Consider the following 17,550-nt stretch of genomic DNA (forward strand, 5'->3'; position numbering starts at 1 on the left):
TGAGGTGGAAGTAAAAAGAGGATGTATTGCAGTATATAGGGATGACTAGTAGAAATGCGGGAGATAGGGGAGATGGGAGATGTGGTGTCACAGGAAGTTAAAAAAAAAAAGTAGGAAATATAATGACTCTGGAAATATGTGTGCGCGCACTATATTTGCAACTTTCTCAAGAAGTAAGGATGTTTTCTTTTTGTCTTTGAATCCCAAGTGTCTGGCCCATACAAGGTGTTTAATAAATGCATGTTGATTGATAGGGTAGAAATGTAGAAGAAGGAAATAAGGATGGTGATATTGGAGATAGTTTTGTTCAATTATTTTAGTCATGTCTGACTCTTTGTGACCTCGTTTGGGTTTTTTTGTTTGTTTGTTTGTTTTTTTGACAAAGATACTAGAGTGGTTTGCCATTTCCTTTTCCAGCTCATTTTACATATGACGAAAACTGAAGCAAACAGACGATTAGTTAGGATAGTGGATAGAGTGCTAGGCCTGGAGTCAGAAAGACTCGTCTTCCTGAGTTGAAATGTGGCCTCGGACACCTCCCAACTGTATGACCTGGGAAAGTCACATCTGCCTCAGTAAATGCCAAGAAAACCCCAAATAGAGTTATAAAGAGTTGAGAATGATTGATTGAAAAATGACTAAATAAAAAAAAAAAAACAAATTAGAAGGAAAGACTCTAGTAGAAATGATAATGACCAACTCTTCCTTCTCTTTGTCACATACACTCAAAGGCTATTTGGTGAGAGTAAATCATCCTTGAATACCTGGATTTTCTTCAATAACTGCTCCTGTCCGTGACTATATACCTTCCTAGACTTTTTGTGTTATTAGGGATAAAGTCACTTGGCTTGCTATTGGTAGACTTGAATAGCAGGTAAATGATTTGGGTATCCTTCCATGTTGAAATATGGGAATAGTAGCAGAGAAGGAGACATGAGCATTTTGAGCCTTGGTGAGTACTTATCTCTCTCTCTCTCTTTTTTTTTTTTTTTTTTTTTTTTTAAATCCTCAGCGTCCCTTCCAGCTGTTTTCTGCTGCCAGTTTCAAATGGCCCAAGAAGGATGGAATAGTAAAGATCCCATATCTTTTCTCCAGCAAATATGGTGAGCAGAGATCTTGAGAGAAAATTATCAGGCTGCTTCTAGATGTTGGGAGCCTGGCAGAGTGGTGTGGGCAGCAAGGTGGGGAGATAATTTAAAAATTGTGGTTATTTTAGTTATTCTATTTGGGTCATTCTTGGATCCCCTTTATTTTGTGTCCTAAACCTTGTGTTTCTTTGTCTTCCCGTTCCAGTTTTCTTTTACAAAAAGTCCATGCATCTTTCCTTTAAACATCCATAGTGATAGGTGACATTCTGGGCCTTGATGAGCATTTAAAAAGTTGTTGTTGTTGTTGATCAGTTGTTTTAACCATATCTAACCCTTTGTCACCCCATTTGGATTTTTTTTTTTCCTGAGCCTGGGGTTAAGTGACTTGCCCAGGGTCACACAGCTAGGAAGTGTTAAGTGTCTGAGACCAGATTTGAACTCGGGTCCTCCAGACTTCAGGGCTGGTGCTCTATCCACTGTGCCACCTAGCTGCCCCTCATTTGGATTTTCTTGGTAAAAAAAATTGGAATTTTTTGTCATTTCCTTCTCCAGCTCATCTTATAGATGAGAAAACAAAAGCAAAAAGGGTTATGTAATGTGTCTTAGGGTCATATAGCTAATATGTGTCTGAAGTCAGATTTCAACTCATTAAGATGAGTCTTCTTGGAAAACTAGAATTGGAACGGAGTTGAGATAGCATCTAGTTTGGCTTTCTTATTTTACAGCTAATATGTTGAATGACAGAATCAGGTTCCAAAAATATCTCAGTAGGCTAGAATGCAAGAAAATTAAAATTAACAGGAATAAGTGTAAAGTCCTGCATTAAAGTTAGAAAAAAATCAATTTTACAAATACAGTAAGGATGTGCTGGAATCAGCTTGAACTGACTTTTGAGAGCCTAGTATTAAATTTTCAATGTGAGCATTCATACTTTGAAAATTAGCAAATGGTTCAAATCATGAGTTAATTGTTACTTTGTTATATATCCAGACTTATAAAAGTGATAAGGGAAATATTAATACAGATGAAAAGTTTGTACTTTTTTTGGAGAGCTGATTATTAAACATTTACCACATCTCTGAGTATAGCTTAGTATGGCTTAATGGCAATTCATATAAAAGACTCTTGAGTATTGGCTGATATCAAGTTAATATAAACAAACAGTAAGATTTTTTAGTATAATTATAATGTATACCATTTCTTTGTTCTGTATCTATTCATATTTTCTCATGTTTTTCTAAGTTTCTTGTATTTATTGGTTGAAGAATCAGATTATTTTTTAAATTTATTACCAATATTTATATTTTTCTAATTACATGTAAAGATAGTTTTTGTAAGATTTTAAGTTCCAAATTTCTCACCTTCTCTCTTCCCTCCCCTCTTCCCAAGATGGCAAGCAATCTAATATAGGTTATGCATATATAATCATGTTAAACATATTTCCATAGTAATCCATAAACCTATTTACACAAGTAGTCTTGTGAAAGAAAAATTAAAAAACAAAAGGAAAAATCACGAGTAAGACAAAACATTAAAAAAATGAAAATAGAATGTTTCCATCTTCATTCAGTCTTCATGGTTATTTCTCTGGATGAGAGTGTCCTCTTTCTATCACAAGGACTAGATATTTTAAGTGAAGCCCTAAAAGTCTTAGATTGTATAATTAGAATAAAAGTGTTAGAACAAGGAAGTAATAGTATTAGAAACAACAAGTCTGATCCCATTTGGGAGCATAGCTGAAATATTCAGAGGTCAATTTCTAGAATGGAGAAAGGTCTATACCATGCTATAGAGAGAACTTGATGGATGATCTGAAAAAAAGAAGATATACGGGGTTATGATACTTGTCTTCAGAACATGAAGGGCTTATGATGGAAAGGGGATTCTGGTTAACTCCAGAGAATGAGACTAGTACTAATGGGTAGAAGTCATAGTGAGGGAGATTTCAGCTTGGTATTAGGAAGAGCAAACTAACAAGAGTTGTCCAAAATTATAATGAATTTCCTCAGAAGTAGTAAATTCTCCATCATTGGAAGTGTTCTAGCAGAGTTTGGATAACCATCTGCCATATTGAAAGGTTGGACTAGATGACTTCTGGGGCCATCTTTAATTTTGGGACTTTGAGACCAAGACCTAAAGGATTCCAACTTGCTCAGGGCTATGGAGTTGGTTAACTCATGTAACCTGACTCTTAGGTCAGTGTTCTTTTCCCCATTCCACAGAGAGATTTTGTTTTGGGAAATTTTTTTCCTTCTTACAAATGAGGATCACCTACCCTGAAAATGTGAAATAGGCAAATATTTGGACACTGGAAGTGAAGGCAACAGCTAGATGCTGTCTCCATCTATCTGGTAGGATTGCTAAAGACAATTACTATGTGTGCCATCTCCCTTCCAGATCAGCCCAGCCGGGAAGTCATTCTGGAGGCTTTTGCCGACTTTGAGCACTTCACTTGTGTTAGGTTTGTTCCTCGGACAAACCAGAAGGACTTTGTTTCCATCATTCCCATGTCTGGGTAAGAGTCTGTGTTGGTGAGAAGGGATGGGAGACAGACAACTCTTTATAACATCTGTTCTTTTTCCTTCTGGTCCTATTTCCCCTATACCTTTCTATTGAGTGTCACAGATATTTTTGGGTATCTGAGCAATAATCTAATGGCTAGGTCTATAGTTTTTCTTACTATCCTCAAAGGATGAGTTCCCAGGCTTATGCTTGTTGGGTGGGGAGTTTCAAAAGGGAGGTTAGGGAGCACAACGAATAAAGTAGTCATGTTTGAATTCCAGAAGACTTGAGTTCAAATGTGACCTCAGACAAGTCACTTAATCCTGTTTGTCTTAATTTCCTTATCTACAAAATGAGCTGGAGAAAGAAATGACAAACCACCATAATATCTTTGCCAAGGAAATTTCAATTGGGTCATAAGGAATCAAACGTAACTGAAAGCTTATCTCCTTTTAGACAGAGGATCTTAATCTGTGATTAAACATGCTTTAAAAATATTTTTTCATCACTATTTCCATATAATATGGAATATAATTCACTTTCTTTTGTCATACTTTGAAATTTCTTTTATGCAAATGAAAAAATCTTTAAAGGCAGCTAGGTGGTACAGTGGCTAGAGCACCAGCTCTGAAGTCAGGAGAATCTGTGTTCAAATGTGGCCTCAGACACTCTGTAGCTGTGTGACCCTGGGCAAGTCACTTAACCCCAATTGTCTCCCCTCTAAATAAATAAAAAATGTCCTTCTGAGAAGTGGCCCATGGACCTTACCAGACTCAAAAAAGGTCTATAACAGAAAATGTCTAAGAACCTCTGCTTTAAGTGATTGAAAAGTTTTCTTCCAGCCCTGAATCTTAATGATTCTACTTCATGGCATTCCTCCAACCCTGGCTTCTCTTCTGGACAATTCTAATGAAGAAATTCTTGATATTGTGTCTCTCTCACTTTAGCAAGTTTTCCCTTCTATGCCTGGGATGAAGTAATTCTTTAGTACTCAGGCAGCTAGAGGGGATGCCTACTTGGCTTCTTCCCATGATGCTCTAGGTGCTTCTCCAGCGTGGGACACAGTGGCGGGATGCAGGTGGCCTCTCTGGCCCCCTTCTGCCTCCAGAAGGGTAAAGGTATCGTGCTGCATGAGCTCATGCATGTGCTGGGATTCTGGCATGAGCATTCCCGGGCCGATCGGGACCATTACATCCACATCTCCTGGAAAGAGATCCGGCCAGGTGAGTACCACTGCCAGCTGCCAGCAGCCACTGCACATGGATACTTAGCCAGGTGGGAGAGAGAACTTGAAGTTCAGTTTGGAAGGACCAGCGAATGGAAGAGTGGGGGAAATAACAGTGAGGTGTACCCCAGAAACTCTGCTTGGGAACCTAGAATTGGGGAGTTTGGCCTGCTTCTGTGGGCTTTCTGCTTCAGGCAGTAAGACTTTCTACCTCTTTTCTAGCACACAGCTAAGGAGGTTTAATCGCTGACCTTGGCTATCTCCCTGAGGGCTGCTAGAGTCAGGATGATACCTCCTTTTCTCTGGTGTATGTGCATGTGTTTGGGTATTTGTATGTACGTGTGTACACATACATATATGCATATGTGTATGCTTGTATGTGTGGAAAAAAAACCCAAAGTGGAAAAACTATGCTTTAATCCACATTCAGTCCCCTAAGCATTTTCTCTGGATACAGACGGCATTTTCCAACTCATGTATGTTGGAATTCGACAAATATTTAGGTACCTACTATATGTAAGATGCTGTGCTGAGCATCATAGTACAAAGACTAAAATGAAAGCATCCCTGTCCTCAAGAACTTATGTTCAACTTGGGGATAACACAGACAAGCTCTTATAACAGTATTCAGATAAGGATCAGACTCAGAGACAGCCATGATCACCCAGGTACTGTAAATAAGAATATAGAATGAGATAAGTAATTACAGTAATTTTAAGATGAAAAGAACACTCCCAAGGTGGAGAGGAGATGGGGAGAATTCTTCAAATAAGTAATAGGAACTGCACTGAGCTTTGAAGAAAGCTAAGGGGTGGGAAATGAGGAGGAGAAAGATGCTGGGCAGATTGTACAAAGCTCAAACACAGAAGATCCTGTGTGGGGACCAAAGAGTTAGAGCGCAGTTTGAGAAGACTGGAGGTTGTGTGAAGGGAAATAATATGAAATAAGACTGGAAAAGTAGGTGGGGGGGGGTGCAACAGTGTAGAGAGGTTTCAGTGCTAGACTCCTAGAAATTGCAGAGCACTAACGAAGATAGGAAAATGCAAACAGTCCTGTCTTTAAAGAGCTCCTCTCTAAAACATAATCCCTGAGCCTTACAGGGACTCTTAGTCTAGTCAACATGGCTTGCACACACATGCTTGTGAATACACTCATGGTACCAGTACAAAACAGTGCCAAAAGAATTCTAGGCAATAAATGGTATGGCATTTTAAAGTGGGGGAAGAGATTGTTGTAGGATGGGGTGGTCAGAAAACTTCCTAGGAGAAATGGGATTTGGGCTGAGGTCAAAAGAATCCTTAGAGCATAGAAAGGTAGGAAAAGGAAGATGTTTCTTTTGTAGGGAAGAGTAGATGTAAATGAAGAGTGGAAAAAGAGACCTACCTGGGAGAGGATGAATAGACTAACTTGACTAGAAAGGAGAGTTGTGTCACAGGGGAGTTCTAGGAGATGGAGCTCAAGGAGTTTGGATTTTATCTTCTAGATCAGACGTGGAGAACCTTTTTTCTGCCAAGAGCCATTTGGATATTTATAACATCATTCATGGGATGTACAAAATTATCAACTTATAGAACTCGAGCAGTGGGAGATGGTTGTATCTAGCTTTTAGTTTATAATCACCTGTCATTGCCTTGGTAGGGACAGAACAAATGGTTTTGAAGGTTTGTGAATAAGGAAATGATAGGATGAAATATAGAATGAAAGCCTGTTTTCTATGTCTTTCCATGTCTTCTGAATTCGGAGTTAAAGGAACTGGTTATGAATTTGTTGTCCTGAAATTCAATCACTTTCTTTATTTGGATTTCTCCTGGTCATCTCTAAAATGGTGGGTTAGATTAGATGATCTGAAAGGGTCCTTCTAGCCATGATGCCATGAAAATAGTGAATTAATCTGATATAGCATATCGTGCAGGAATCTAACTTATACTGGGGAGATACTAGAGGGAAACCAACTAGACAACTACTAGAGTAGTCTGGTGCCAGTGCTAGTCTTCTTCCTCCTCCTGCTCCTGTTGCACTTCCTCCTTCTCCTCCTGCTACTGCTAATGCTGTTGATGCTACTACTACTACTTACTAGTATAGTGGTACTACTGCTAATTGCTATTAGTACTACTAAGTATTAACAGTAATAAACCGCTCAGATGGATGGATGAGGTTGTGGGATTCAATCTGGCTGGGGAGTAACCAGAGGAATTTATAATATGTGTTGCTATTTTCTGTTTTCTCTCTTAGCCCTTCTCCCACTAAGATACTTACCTAAGTCTCCGGGAAGAAGTGGTACTTTAAGAAGTGCTCACTAGGAAGTGCTGAGTACATAGGAAGGGGAGGGTCTGGTCTACATCTGTTTTGCTTTCTGACTTTCAGGCTTCGAAATCAATTTCATCAAGTCTCAGAACAGCAACATGCTTGTGCCTTATGACTACACATCAGTGATGCACTATGGGAGGTGAGGATGCCTTGGTTTCAATAACTTGGCCCTTGATTTTGAGAATCCCAAGTAGTTTTTGTCCTGTCCAGACCTTCTCCCTGGGCTGTGAGTTAGGAAACTCCGTGGAATCCGCCTTATTGCATTCCTTATTTGCTGGCCACTGATTTTAACCATCCTGTCTTGTCTTCTGGCCTCATTTACCCTCGTGGGACTCTCAGATATGCTTTTAGCAAGAACGGTAACACTACCATCCTGCCGCTGGCTGGACCCAACATTCCCATTGGTCAGCGGTGGAACCTAAGCGCTTCAGATGTTGTTCGGATCAATAGGCTTTACGGATGCAGCCAGACTGTGAAAGATCCAGGTAAGAAAGAGGAACCAAAGGGAGAGAGGCAACATAAATAGGTGGCTTGCCCCTAAGCTTACAAAGAAAAGATGGGTCACTCATCACTCTATGAGAAAGAGGGAAAAGTCAGGAGAAATGGGTTGGAGGATGAGAAGGGGTATCCTTTAGAAGCCATCTAGACCAATAGATCCTAATACAGGGATCCCTTCTCCAGATCCTTGGAAGGTAGTTTCTGGTTGAATACTTAGTATAATGAGATGCTCCCTTCCTGAGAAGACAGCTCATTTTATTGTTAATGTAGTTAATATTTAAAAAGTTCTAAATTTTACCTCCTTCCAACATCTACCCTATCATATTCAATGGATTTTCTTTTCTTTCTTTTCTTTTCTTTTCTTTTTTTTTTTTAAGAAGTAATTGGGTTTAGAAGAATTGCCCAAGGTCACATAGCTAGTAAGTATCTGAGGCTAGATTCTAGTAGATTTTCATAGTTATCTCTCTCTCTCTCTCTCTCTTCATATATATATATATATATATATATATATAACTATATATATATGTATATATGGACATATATAACTGTACTCTTTAACATATCCCTTGTCACTTTGCCCCATTATTAAAACTACTTCCTTTGTCTAAAACAGTCTAAACTTTTCCCACTCCACACCTTTTTGCCTGAGAAATTTTTATATGGTCCCCAGTTTTATAGGTATATAAATAGGTATACAAATCAAACATTTACTGATAATAAATCAAAATTACATGATCCTCACGTTGTTACATGACCCCCACACAGTTTAAGAAGCTTAGGTCATGACTTTTTTTTTTTGCTTTATTGATGGGATCATTTCCATCCCTATGCTAAAATCCCAAGTAAATTTCACTTTAAAAATAATGCATCTAGGGGCAGGTAGGTGGTGCAGTGGATAGAGCATAAGGCCTGAGTTGAAATCTGGTTTCAGACACTTAACACTTCCTAGCTGTGTAACCCTGGGCAAGTCTCTTAACCCCAGTTGCCTCAGCAAAAAAAAATAATAAAAATTATAATGCATTTAACATTGAGTAGCAAAGGTTTTATTTGAGGTCTTACATTATTCTTGATGTAATTTCCTCTTTTCTCTTAAGAATTAAGGGATATCCTACTCACTATAGTTCTTTCAGTCATACATGTCCTTCAGAGGTTCCAATTTTTATAGTTTTATTTGGATATTTTTCTTTTGTCCCCCTTGGATTTCATTTTAAAATTGTTCAGGTTGGTAAGTTTCCTGCCAAATACATTTTCCATCATCTTTGTGAGAGTCCCTTCATCTTTTGCCAAGGGCTTATCATTCTGGTATCATGTTATGATTCAGCAGATAAAATCCTACTTAATACTATTTCTTTCATGCATCAGTTCAGGTAGGGAAATTAATTGCAAAAATTTGAAGGGAACCCCAAAGCTATCCTTGTTTCCTTCATTCTGTCAAAATCTTGGATTTTGAGAAACAGAACAAATTGAAGCTCTGTGCCCTTCCTTTGTCTAGGCCAATCCATATTTGGATGCCAGCCTTTTTGTATTTAGGTACACCAATAAAGTGGGAAGATGGGGCATATGGTTGGGCAGATTTGACCCTATACATCGTCCAACTATGGATTTCTGTCTGGCATGAAGCATGTTGTTCACTATGTTTCTTCCAGTTTAAACTTGCAGGGGGAGCTCTTTGCTTGAGAGCTGAGAACTGGTAACCAGAGATTCAATATCCACTGTTGTACAGTGAATGTCTTATAGTATGAGACTCGGGGGCTATATCATTCCTCTATTTAAAAATCTTCAGTGGCTCATTTTGGTATTATAAGAAATCCTTTGATTTGATAGAGAAAATGCTTTCTTTCCATACACGTGTCAAAATCATACAAAATTCCTTGAAAGGAGATTAGATCAAAGGAAAGTTTGTCTAATGATTCTGATGATTAATAACAAAATGAGGCACAAAACAGGGAGACATGTTTGCCAAAAGTGTTTACCATTTTAATGAAAGTTATACAGTGGAAAATGGAAAAAGGGTACTCTATGCTAGTATTATTCAGACATGTCTGTTTGTAGATGACATTCTATTGACTGTATCAATCCCTGGAGAATTTCAGAATCTCCTTAAGTAATCTCCAGTCACCCAAGAATTTGGAAGGAAAAGTTACCTGGAACATCTCTACAATACAATGTACAGTTGAATGGGCAGCTTAGAAAATTAGCATACCTCCTCCCTTCTCCCTCTCTTCCCTTTGTCCCCCTCTTCCCTCTCTCCTCTTCTCCCTCTCCCCCCTCTCTCCCCTCCTTCTTCTCCCTTTTTTTTCTCCCTCTCTTCCCTTTCCCCTTTTTCCCCTCTCCCCCCTCCCTTCTCTCCTCTCTCCTCCTTTCTCTCCCTCTTCCTCCTTTTCCCTCTCCCCTCTCTAGAATATGTATAAGAGGCAAATTTTGAAACTGTCTTCATGTCTTTCAGGCCAATTTTCATTCTTCTGTTTATCAGCCTCTATGGAAAAAGAGTTGAGAAATAATTTTAAAACATCCAATTGAGTTAGAAGGAGGAAATAGCTGCTGAAAAAGGAGTGGCTGCATATAATTTTATATTTTGTATGTATGTATATAATTTAAATTTTGACACTCTGGGTGGGGGGGGGGAAGCCCTGTTCCTCACTCTGGTTAGAGCTGTTCTTAAGTCCTGTTTGACTCCCACCCTCAGATTATGGTTCTCTTGCAAAATCTCTTCTGTGCATCTTTCTCTTTGTTCTGTTTCAGGGCTCCACAGTGAGAATAATGGCAGTCACAGAAAGTTGGGGGTTGTAGAATTAATCGACCAAAAAGAAAAGAAGCTCCGTTCTACAGAGGCCCCTACCAAGGCTCTTCCTTCCCTGAAAGCTGTGAGCCAATCTGGGAAAGGAGACAAAGTATCTCCTGGCTGGCCTAATTCTGCCCCTAGTGAACACCCTTGGGGGAAAGAGGCGGCAAACACTACCTGGCCTACCTGGTCCACCTCAGCATCTTCTCCTGGAGCAGCCCAGATATCGGAGATAGTCTCCCCCTCTGAGGCAGTCCCTTTGGAGACCACGAAGTATAGGCCCCCTAGTTTACACAACACAGAAAGGAATCTGCTTGTGAGTGAGTCAAGTACCTCTGCCCCTCTCCTCACACTGCTTTCCAGGGGGACAACGGCCAGTCTTTCAGAACCCTGGTCTCTGCCTGAGACCCACAGCAATGTTCTAGCAGTGGGACAAAGAGGTGGCTCGCCGGGCGCTCCCCTTCCTGGCAGGGGGGACTGGTCTGAGGGCGTGACCTCTTTTTCTGAGTTACAGAGCCCCAGCCCGGATTGGAGAGCCAGACCCAAGAGCACTGTGGCAAGTATTCAGACCTCCCACCTGAGCCCTGGAAGCAGCCCAGGACCCCACAGGTGCCAGCTGTGTCGCCAGGAGGAAACGGACTTGGCTCCTACTGCTGGAGGAGGGACCCTGGAGAGCGGAGGCAGGGGATTTCTCTGGCGCCTTCTGAGGGCCTTGACCATGGCATCAGCCTCCAGGAACCTGCCAGCCCTCCGAGGGGCCAGAGCCCAGAGTCTAGGGGCTGGAGACCAACTCTTTTCTGCAGACCTGAGAGGAGATACACCTTTGCTTGAGCCCCCAGGCGTAGTATTAGCTGCCCATGGGACACACAACCCACAGGCTACTGAAGAGCCAGCCCAGACCCTCATGGAAGGAAAAAGAAGAGATTTCAGGGAGGGAGAAAAACTAAAACGAATCGCCTTTGGAGAAGCGACCGGTGTCTCAGATGGACCAGCCAGGCGGAAGCTCTCCCTAAGTGCAGGCCAGGGCAGTACCTGGCCCAGATGGGGACCCAGGCATGGGACCTGGCTGAGTTCAGAGAAAGATGTTCTAGAACAGCCCAGGAGGGACAGTTCCTCTGGGGATCACATGGGAATGCATCTCTCTCAAGTAATGTCTCTACCCAGCAGCCATAATTTAAGTTGGGCATCAAGCATGGCTCTAACACCAAGAGAAGGAATTCCTGTTCTGGGGAGGGGAAATGGAGATTTCATGGTCCCTGGGGCTGTTCTTGGAAATCCTGTTATTCCAAGCCTTGGAGTAGCTACCAGCAGCACTAGGGAGGAGTTTGGAAGCGGCCCTTCTACTCTTTTCCCAGTGAAGAAGGCACCAACAATCTCCCAAGAGGGGGAGTTTCATTCTCTGCAGATCCAGGCCTCTCAAAGTGAGGTGGGGCTTCTGAACACCCTGCCAGCAGCCGACAGTCAGACCCCCTCCTGGACCCCCGTGGCACCTGCCCTTTCCTTGAAGCCTCTGACTAACAAGATTCTAGCTCAGACGGAGTCGCCTGTGCTGGCTGCTTTCACCCAGACCTCTCACCTGAGCCATCTGATGGAAAATGTGACAAGAAACCGCCTTATTTTCCCTGTTTCTCCGAGAAACCCCCCTTACCTGGGAATGGAGACTCCAGATGAGGTTTTTCAAAGGTCCGGAGGAGCTCACTCTGAGGTCAGGACCACCACAGTTGATGGAAAGGAAGAGAGACAAATTGGTTCCCTTTTCACTGTGGGGTCAGCATTTCCTGAAGGGGAAGTGGCCAGCCCTGCTGTCTCAGTAAATTCAATCCTGTCCCTGGAGGATTCTGGGAACCAAAAGCCACATCCTTCTGGAAGAATAATACAGGGGAGCCTGGGAGGAATTGAAAAGAATCAGATTCTTTCCTCTGCCCCTCTCAGGAGATGTCCCCCTGGAGGGATCCAACTTTTCCTAGGAGCATCCATGATCCCCCTGCTTCCTATGGAGCCTGAGAGAATGCCAAGGGGATATAAATCCAAGGAAACTTTGAAACTTCTGCCCTTAGGGGTGGGGAGAAAGGTAGCATCCTTTCCTTCTTGGATCTCCAACTCTAGCAGTGTCACACTGGGGCATCCTGTGCCTCTACCCCGATCTCTAGAGCATCCTCAGAGCCAAACTTTTCTTCTTGCTGAGACCAAACCAGAAATGCTAAGACCAGAGAGGGCTGCTGATCCCAAGTTGACTGGGCTAAGAATTGGACTTTTAAAAAGCCCATCAGGCCTCTTAAGCCTCGTGCCTCTTTGGGAGTGCTGGGACCCAAGTGGAGTCAAAGAATTGGCCTATTTTTTAGAGCCTGAGGCTTTGGAGAAGGAATATTCCCCTGCTTCTGGTGAGAGTTCCTCTTCAGCTACAGAGGCCATGGTCTTGCCCTTACAAACCCTTAAGACTCAAATTCCTTTCCTGAACAGATCACAAGAGAAAAAAAGAAGGGACCGACTTGGCATTACACCTGTTCCTTTGACCCAGACCAAAGTAAAAACGGCCCATTTGGTGAGGGATAAAGTAATACAGATCCTAGGAGCAGAACACGGAACCTCAAAGGAACAGGGAGGCAGAGACCCCAAATTCCTCCCCTTCAGGTTCAGCTTTGGTGAAGCTCTGCCCTTGAGAAATCCTTCCTTGGGGTCGGATGCCTTCCAGAAGAGGGCCCTGCCAGCTCTGGGGACTCAAACTAGTAATAGGGCTGGAGGGACAATTCCTCCCTTGGCTTCCTCAGCAGTAGGGCCAGAGCTGTGGCCACAAGAAGGGGGAACTGCTTGGACAAGAGCCCTCCCTGGGGAGCCCATGGTGAATGAGGGCAGACTCGAATTTCAAGCCCACCCCAAACTGCTTTTCCTGACTGAGCCTGGGATGGCATCCCAGGTTACTGATGTCTCCTCTGCATGGGAGGCTCACAATAAGGAAGCCAGAGAAGAGGGCAAGATGCCTTTCCCAAGTCCTTCAAGGGCTGGACGTGGCAATAAGCCCTCGACAGACTACTTCAACCCCAGAGAGCCACCTAGTGTGAATCTGCTCAACCATAAGGCTTGGATGGCACAACAGGGGGTCCAAAGTAGGCCTACTGATAATGAACATATCAGCCAGATCCTGCCATATGGAAGTCTCCCATCTGTGAGGAGGGAAACTGTCTCCGAGTCCTTCACCACTTTTAGAACAGACAGAGAGGCTGAGGAACTCAGAAATGTGGTAGGGAAAACTAAGAGCCTGGTTGAGTCCTCTACTGTCCATTCTGAAAGAGCCAAGTCTTCCTCAAGTCAGTTACATTTGGTCAACCTATCTTCTCCACTGGACCGACCTATGAAGTCTACAAAGACTAGGTCAAAAGTCCATGGATCCCAGGGAAGAAAGGGAGGACTGGCTTCTTTTTCCTCAGTGGGAATCACTTTTCCTTTGAACAAAATTTCTTATTTCAGCATGACCATTCCCCCTTCCATTTCCTTTTCCCCATCTACCTCCCCTTCCCTTTCCCCCTCTACCTTCCCTTCCCTTTTCCCCTTCACCTCCCATTCTTTCTCTTCACCTCTTTCCCAGAATCTGGCTGTCACTAAATTATCCACAGTTGCTTCAGTCATAAGGAAAGCAACCACCCTACAGACACACCAACAGAGCTTTCCCCTCCAGAAAAGTGGCTTTTGGCAGGGTCCACACAAGGCTAACGTTGGTAATCCAGCTTCAAGGACTCCTCACATCTGTGACCAGGCAGAGCAGGGAGGGGGCTGTGCCCAGAGCCCAGAGGATGCTGCTTCTGGGGACTCATCTGGGAACATCAACTCTCAAGGTCCAAGGTTGGGCTCTTTGACCCATCCAAGGTGGTTGGAGCCCGTATCTTTAGTGAGACTTGGGGCACAAAGACAAAGCTCTGTGCTGGAGGCTACATCTGGGCATTCTTGGCTCTGCCTTGATGGAGACTGCTGGGAGGTCATGTTGCAAAGCCTTGGGTCTTCCCAAGACCTTGAGACTACTGGTGTAAAAAGCTTATGGGCCAAAAGCCCTAGGCCAAAGCCTCTCCAGATGGAGGGGGCAGGCACTGGCCCCCTCAGAGAGGTCCAGATGCCAGAGGAGGGACATGGGTCTCTGCAGCCGTCACCCCACATAGAGTCAGTTCATCCAGACTGGTCTGCACAGTCTCTGAGCTCAGGGCCCCATTCTGTGGGCAATCTTTCCTTGAGACTTGCCCTTTCTGGGAGCAGGACACAACCCTCGTTCTTTGACTGGTTCTGTGACTTTGAGACAGACTTGTGTGGCTGGCAGCAGAATGGGACCGGTGCTGTTTGGGTGCTCACTCGAGACCAGAACAGTTATCCCTGGAGGAGCAGCCACCCCATGGAGAGCTCTTGTACTTTCCCTGGAGGTAAGTGGACTCAAGGAGTAGAATGAAGCTGTTACCTTATGAGTGATTATATATTCTGAGCCTGAGAATGAGAGAACAGGGGCCTGGAGGAAATCAGGCAATGAGTGCTAAAGACACTATATGTCCAGCTCCGCTCTTCCTCTTAGTATATGTCCTACAAGTAGAAAGGGTGACATTCTGAGTGCAGGCAGATAGAAGTCTATTAGTAGAAAAAGTTTATCCAAATTCTAAATCTCAAAACTAGGTAAGTCATGACTTACCCTCAATTTAGTCATCTATAAAATGGAAATAACATTGAGCCTTTCTTACAGGATTGTTAGATCAAATGAATTGTTGACATGGATATAAAAAGTGCTTTGTAATCCTTAAAGCACTATATAAATTTTAAGTTTTCTTTCCCTGTTGAGAGAAGGACATGTATATGGCAAGGTCAATAAGAATTGCATGAGCCTCTTAGTGTTTCAGAACATTTCCTTCAAATGAGACCCCCAATTTCCTACCATCCAAAAACATTTGTTAAACCTACCGAGTACAAAGGCCTATGCTTGATGCCAGTGATGTTAGCTAGAAAATGACACATCAATCTAACCAAAACACTAGGTAGCTTTTATTTTTCTTCTTACGTGTATAAAGCAGTTAGGCTTGATGAAAATGACCATTTTACAGATGAGGAAAATGGAAATTGAGAAAAACTTTCTTGTTCAAGTTGATTTAGTTGAACCTTTGAACTCTAGTCCCCGAGCTCCTACTTAAGTGATTTTTAAAAACTTCATTTGTCTGTGTCTATTTTTTACTTGTAAAATGAGATTAAGAACAGAGGATTTCCAAAATCATCTTTAATATTGATGTGTTGGGATTTTGTTGGGCTTGCTTGGTAGTTAGTAAGAATTCTAAAATTTTTAATACTCTTTTATAGATGGATTTCTCTGGGTTTTTTCCTTGCCTTTTTCCACACCCCAGGAAACCATCTGTTTCTGAAGAGCCAGACTTCTCCACAAACAATCCCCAAAGCTGTTCTGATTAGCCCAATTTTACGTGGAGCCAGATGGGTGCGATTTTGGTATGGTCCCCTGCAGCCAGCCATGGGTAGGTGTCAAATTATCTGGGATAATTTTGATTACAAGGTTCTGAGAGCCCACAGGGCTGGACCCTTTTAAGGATACTTCTGGATTACATTCTTTCATCTTTCTGAATTGGATGGGAGCATTTAGTACAGATCTGGTTGGGTGTGCTGAGTGCTACCTGAACCTATTTCTCCAGCCCTTTGAGATGAATTAACTGTTACCTGGATTTTGTTTGGAACGTAGCAGCCAATTGAAAGCTGAGGATCTCCCCACCCTCCTCCTGGGTCATAATAACAAGGCCCCTATTTCATATAGTTCCATTACCACTGCCTCTATATCAGAGGGATTTCAGCCTTTGGGTCCCTCTGCTTATTGAGTTCTACTGGGAACCATCCTCTGGGGATGATGTCTAGAAATGAGATATATAGCATAAATAAAGTACTGTGTAAACCTCAATTACTACTATTACTATTAGAAGTAGTAAAAAATTGTATGTACCTCAAAGTATAACATAAATGCCATCTCCTAACAATAGAACTTTACACAACATACATAGTACATAGTTTGTGTTTATGCTTATCATAATATTATATGTGTCTGTCACACATTCACATTTATAATACACAAGTGTGTATGTATATGTACGTGTTCTACCTGTTGTCCATTCTACCCCAAGGAATAAGGGAGCAGGGAGCGGTGTATTTGTCATATAAGAGAGCAAGAGGCATAGGGTGTACACACATACATGTATACATGAATATTTTATGATTATAATTCATATAACTTACATATAATACATGCCTATAAATATATACAAAGGATACAAACTTATAGGCACAACATGTTTTATATCACTATCAATATTACTATATGCACATATATATATATATATATAATCTATAAACATAGATAATACTCTGTAAACATATATACTATGTATAAATGTAGTCATAGACATAGATAATATATACATAATAAACATATGTATGTATATATACTCTATAGCTTCTTGCCATCTTATGTAATGGAGGCACGTTGGAGATCTTCCTTCTCTTTTGTTCCCTGAAGCAGAATGGACAAAGACAGACACTAGTGTTTAAGTCTATACAGTGAATGGAACCATTCCAAACTAGGTTTCTCCTGAGGTGTGTGATTTCTAAGAATCCTTGATTCTGATCTCCTTCCAAGGAGGTGGGTTTCTTTGACAGGAACCATTAGTGTCTATGTCTACTCTCGGGCTCATTTTGGGTGGCATCTAATCTGGTCCAGCGTGGGGCACCGGAGCTTATCCTGGAGCTGGGTGGAAATGAAACTGTGGGCATCCCGGAAGATACAGGTGAGTATTTCACTCTTTATTATGGGTGGGAAGGACTCTGAGACTTTAGTCTCCAAAGTTTTGGGACCTTTGGGATACTAAAAAAATAGTTCATCATTTTCTAAGAGATTGGAAATGGAAATTTCTAAGAATAACTGAGTCAGAAAAAAAGTTGATAATTGAGCGTGTTGTCTAACTAGTTTGATTTTAGAGTTTAATGGGAAAGTACAGAGAATATAGATCCCTTTAGCCACAAAGTAACTGGTGATTTCAAGGGTATTTTTGATTTCCTAAGGATGTTTGGTACCATATAGGAGAGAAGAGAACTAAAGATATGGGGGATGAAGAAAGGTTTAAATCATAGCT

General features: G+C 42.0%; 1 protein-coding gene across 1 annotated transcript in view; it reads left to right on the forward strand.

Moving 5' to 3' along the window:
* ASTL (astacin like metalloendopeptidase) overlaps window positions 1-17,550 on the forward strand; it is a 37,728-nt gene that overhangs the window by 16,742 nt on the left and 3,436 nt on the right. The window contains exons 4-11 of the mRNA XM_074284726.1: window positions 1,013-1,103; window positions 3,486-3,603; window positions 4,632-4,813; window positions 7,180-7,261; window positions 7,462-7,607; window positions 10,363-14,805; window positions 15,766-15,891; window positions 17,078-17,205. Coding sequence (XP_074140827.1) covers window positions 1,013-1,103; window positions 3,486-3,603; window positions 4,632-4,813; window positions 7,180-7,261; window positions 7,462-7,607; window positions 10,363-14,805; window positions 15,766-15,891; window positions 17,078-17,205 — 5,316 coding nt within the window. The remainder of the gene's footprint in view (window positions 1-1,012; window positions 1,104-3,485; window positions 3,604-4,631; window positions 4,814-7,179; window positions 7,262-7,461; window positions 7,608-10,362; window positions 14,806-15,765; window positions 15,892-17,077; window positions 17,206-17,550) is intronic.

Source organism: Sminthopsis crassicaudata, chromosome 2, assembly GCF_048593235.1.
Source record: "Sminthopsis crassicaudata isolate SCR6 chromosome 2, ASM4859323v1, whole genome shotgun sequence".
NCBI classification, from domain to species: Eukaryota; Metazoa; Chordata; class Mammalia; order Dasyuromorphia; family Dasyuridae; genus Sminthopsis; species Sminthopsis crassicaudata.